The sequence below is a fragment of the Vicia villosa genome, unplaced genomic scaffold (assembly GCF_029867415.1).
Source record: "Vicia villosa cultivar HV-30 ecotype Madison, WI unplaced genomic scaffold, Vvil1.0 ctg.001598F_1_1, whole genome shotgun sequence".
In the NCBI taxonomy this organism is placed as follows: domain Eukaryota; kingdom Viridiplantae; phylum Streptophyta; class Magnoliopsida; order Fabales; family Fabaceae; genus Vicia; species Vicia villosa.
In genome coordinates this window covers 453192-457706 of record NW_026705670.1, presented here as the reverse complement: position 1 = coordinate 457706, position 4515 = coordinate 453192, and the positions used below count along the sequence as shown (strand labels likewise).

The window sequence follows — 4515 nt, the reverse complement described above, 5'->3', positions numbered from 1 at the left end:
TATTTTGGGTCTGCGTGCCCGTGTTTTCTCGGCCTGCGTGCCATTTTGTTTTTTCTTTCTGGATATTGGGCTTTGCCCGACATATTTGGGGGCGTGCGTGCCCGTCAATTTTTTGTAAGCTTTGAATATTACCGACCACTTTGGTCGGGCGTTAATTACATTCCTGTTTTGCAATCTTTGTTCGTGTTTCGACTTTCTTTTGTGTGTTTAGAATGTCTATCGCTTCAGGAAAGTTTGTGATTGGGTTATGCTTGGCAATCCGGGCGATTGACATTATACTTAGGAATATTTGTTACTGGAGTGTGCTCGGCCTTGGTTGATTCTTCGGGCGTGTGGGGTATGACCCGGGTGTGCAGAGCAGGTGTGCGCTATGAACGAGTACGAGACTACGGTCGGGGCCAACTGCTCGTGGCGTGAACGGTCCCATGGCGAGCTGGGGTTCTGTCGTGCAGGTACCGCCACGGTGGATCTAGGTGTAGGGTTCCCCGTGTAGTCGTTTTTTCGCCTTGGCGAGGAATTCCGACTGTCGTTGTCATGGAGCGCTCGCATTTGTACCATGACGCGCGTCCTTGCCCGATCACCCTCTCTTTTTTAGGTGAGTGTTCGGGGAGAGTTAGATGTTTTTAGCTGTAATTTCGTCTGAGTTTTTCAGCGTTCCAAGGTCGAGCAAGTTTTTCACCGAGGAGGTTCTCGAGGTAGTAGGCGCCATTCTCGGTTTTATCGTAAACTCGATACGGGCCTTCCCAGTTTGGGCCAAGTTTGCCTTCTCGCGAGTCTTTCATGTTTCTGCGAAGCACTAGGGCGCCGACTTCGAACTCGCGTTAGATGACTTTGGTATTATGGCGCAGTGCTATCTGTTGCTTTAGCTTGGCTTCACGGAGGGAAGACCCTGTTCGGATCTCTTCGACCATGTCGAGTTCTTCCCTCATAGCTTCGTCGCTGAGTTCTTCTTCGAGAGGTGACTCGGTCCGACGATAAGGTTCTCGGATTTCCACGGGGATGACGGCTTCGGTGCCGTAGGTTAATCTAAATGGGGTTTCTCCAGTGCTCGAATGTGGCGTCGTCCTATACGCCCAGAGTACGCTGTGCAGCTCCTCGACCCAAGCTCTCTTAGCTTCGTCGAGCCTTCGTTTCAGCCCTCGGAGAATGACTCGGTTCGCCGCCTCCGCTTGTCCGTTGGTTTGGGGGTGTTCTACCGAAGTGAAGTGCTTCTTGGTGCCGAGCTTGGACACGAACTCTTGGAACTTTCTATCGGTGAATTGGGTGCCGTTATCGGTTATTATTGCCTGAGGCACCCCAAACCGAGCGAGCACATTTCGTTTATAAAAACGGAGCATGTTTTGGGCTGTGATCTTGGCGAGCGCTTCGGCCTTTATCCATTTAGTGAAGTAGTCTATGGCGACCACCAGGTACTTGTTTTGGTACGATCCTATTGGGAATGGTCCGAGGAGGTCCATTCCCCATGTGGAGAATGGCCAGGGTGATGATATGGATTTAAGCTCGTGCGGGGGAGCTAGGTGCATGTTGGCATGACGTTGACACTTATCGCACTTCTGGATATGTTCTTTGGCGTCTTGCTGCATGGTTGACCAATAGTATCTGGCTCTGAGAGCCTTTCTCGCTAGTGATCGACCGCCGAGGTGTTGGCCGTTGATCCCCTCGTGAAGTTCCTGTAGTATCTCGAGCGCTTGGGAGGCGTCGACGCATTTGAGAAGGGGGGTGGAAAATCCTCGCCGGTATAGTTTGTCCTCGACGATGACGTACGAACAGGCCCGTCTTTTGATCGTGGAGGCCTCTTTTGCGTCCGTCGGCAGTTCGTCCTTTGTGAGGAAATTATACACCGGGGTCATCCAACAATGATCGTCGCCAATGGCGAGCACTTGCGTCAGGGGTGCATTCTTATCCACACTTGGCTTTGAGAGGATTTCTTGGATTACTGACTTGTTCCCACCTTTCTTTCTCGTGCTCGCGAGTTTGGAGAGAACGCCGGCTCGGGAATTATGCTCCCGAGGAATGTGCTCGACTTCTGCTCTTGCGAAGTTTTTCATTCTCTCTTTGACCAGCGCGAGGTATTCGCCGTTAACTTGGGATGCGACGAGTTGGAAGTCAGTGTAAATCTTTACTTCCTGAGCGCCTACGTTCTCAGCAAGTTGCAGGCCGGGGAGGAAAGCCTCGTATTCGGCCTGGTTGTTTGACGTGGTAAAGGATAATACTAGGGATACCTCAATGACGAGTCCTTCATCGTTTTCCAAGATGACACCGGCTCTGCATCCTGAGCTGCTGGAGGCGCCATCTCCGTAGAGGGACCACTTATTCTCGGCTGAAGGAGGGGAGGAGGTGATCGAGGTCATCTCGGCCACGAAATCGGCCAGTGCCTGCGCTTTCAGTGCTTTCCTGCTTTCGTACTGGATGTCGAATTCGGATAGCTCTAGGGACCATTTCAGCATTCTCCTGGCCATGTCCGGTCGGCCGAGGAGTTGTTTGATTGGTTGGTCGGTTCGGACGACGACGGTATGGGCGAGGAAGTAGTACCTCAACCTTCGAGCGGCGATTATTAGTGCCAAGGCAACTTTTTCGATTTGCTGATATCGCACATCGGGTCCTTGTAGAGCCTTGCTGGTGAAGTATATGGGCTTCTTCCCGTCATCGGCTTCTCGGATTAAGGCCGCGCTAACTGCCTCGTTCGAGACGGCTAGGTAGAGGTCATCGTTTCCTGGTCGGGACAGGACGGGTGTTTCCAAAAGGACTTGCTTGAGGTGAGATAGTGCTTGTTCGCACTCCTCGCACCATTCGAAGGTCGTTTCTTTGCGCAGCAGTTTAAAGAATGGAGATCGTGTTGGGCGTATTTCGCGACGAATCGAGACAGCGCCGTGAGCATCCCATTTAAGACTTGGATTGATTTCTTATTGTTGGGTGTCGGGAGTTCCGAGAATGCTCGACATTTGTCCGGGTTGGATTCTATTCCTCTTTCGATCAAGTAGAAACCGAGGAACTTACCTGCCCGGACGCCGAAGGTGCATTTTTCTAGGTTGAAACGCATCTTGTAGGACCTGGCCTGTTCGAATACTCGTTCGAGATGCGTGGTGTGGTCAGTTTCTTCTCGGGATTTGACGATCTTGTCGTCCATGTACACTTCGAGGGTGTCTCCGATCTCTCCTCGGAATACTTTATTCATCATCCGCTGGTAAGTGGCTCCTGCGTTCTTGAGTCTGAAGGGCATTACATTGTAGTAATAGTTGTCTGATTCGGTCATGAATGTCGTGCACTGCTTGTCACATCTCTCCATGGGGATTTGGTTGTAACCTGAATAAGCACCCATAAAAGGTAACAATTTATAATCGGCCGAGTTGTCGACCAGTCTGTCAATGTTAGGCAAAGGATAAGCATCTTTGGGACAAGCCCTATTAACATCGGTATAATCAACGCACATTCTCCATTTTCCATTAGATTTTTCAAATAGTACAACGTTTGAGAGCCAAGTTGAATACTTCGCCTCGAAAATAAAATTTGCCTCTAGGAGGTCTTTTACAGCTTTCTCGGCAGCCTCTGCTTTCTTGGGAGATTGCCTACGCCTACGTTGAACTACTGCCTTTGCAGCTGGATTAATGGAGAGGTGGTGGCAGGCGACCTCGGCGTTGAGTCCGGGCATTTTAGCTACGCTCCATGCGAACAAGTCAGCGTTGGCTCGAAGGCAAGCCACGAGTTGTGTCCTCGGCAGATCCGGGATGTCTTTGCCAATCTTCACCGCCATGTCAGGGTTGCCCAGTGGGACGAGCTCGAAGTCGCCGTTCGGAATTGGTCGGACGGGGTGGGCTGTCCTCGGTTGCGGTTCTTCGCCGTTCTTCAGTTCTTCTTTTGTAAAACGGGCGTCAAGGTTGACTGAGCTGACATTGGTCGGTTGCTGAAGGTCTTCCCGAGCTAGCTTGTCTTCGGCCCTTGGCTTCTTGTTGGCGATAGAAGGAGGGGTGATCAGCTGTAGTCCTTTCATCGACGCGTCGAATATCCTTCTGGCCGCTTCGATGTTGGCTTTGATGGTGGCTACTCGTCCCTTTTTTGTGTAGAACTTCATCTTGAGGTGCACGGTCGAGGGGACGACCGCGAGTTCGGCTAGAGTGGGTCGTTCGATGATGCAGTTGTAGAGAGTTTTGCAGTTGATCACCATGAATTGTGTCTTGACTTGTATGGAAGCTTCTCCTTCCCCAAAAGTACGATCAGCTCGACGTAACCCCAGAGTTTGGTGATGGTCCCGTTGAAGCCCTAGAGGTCGGAACCTACGTATGGAGTGAGGTGGGAGTCGTCCAACTTGAGGGTTTTGAAGAGGTGGGAGTACATGATGTCGACCGAGCTTCCCTCGTCAATCAGGATCCGACGGACGTCAAAATTAGCCATCCTTGCTCGAACGAGCAGGGGAATCGTGGCATTTGGGGCTCCGCTGGGGAGCTCTTCGAGGTAGAAGGTTATCCGGTCTGATTTTCCCTTGAACTTCTGGAGGGTTGGACCGAGGTTTGAGTTGGC

The 4515-nt window shown here is 51.4% G+C and overlaps 1 protein-coding gene across 1 annotated transcript; it reads right to left on the bottom strand.

The window, feature by feature from the left end:
• Positions 1 to 821: 821 nt before the first annotated feature.
• Positions 822 to 4162, bottom strand: LOC131635951 (uncharacterized). Its single transcript, XM_058906587.1, has 4 exons — positions 3577 to 4162; positions 2998 to 3303; positions 1083 to 2902; positions 822 to 962 (listed from the first exon to the last, which is right to left on the bottom strand). Exons 1-4 carry the CDS (start codon positions 4160 to 4162, stop codon positions 822 to 824), a joined length of 2853 nt encoding a protein of 950 aa, XP_058762570.1.
• Positions 4163 to 4515: the final 353 nt, after the last annotated feature.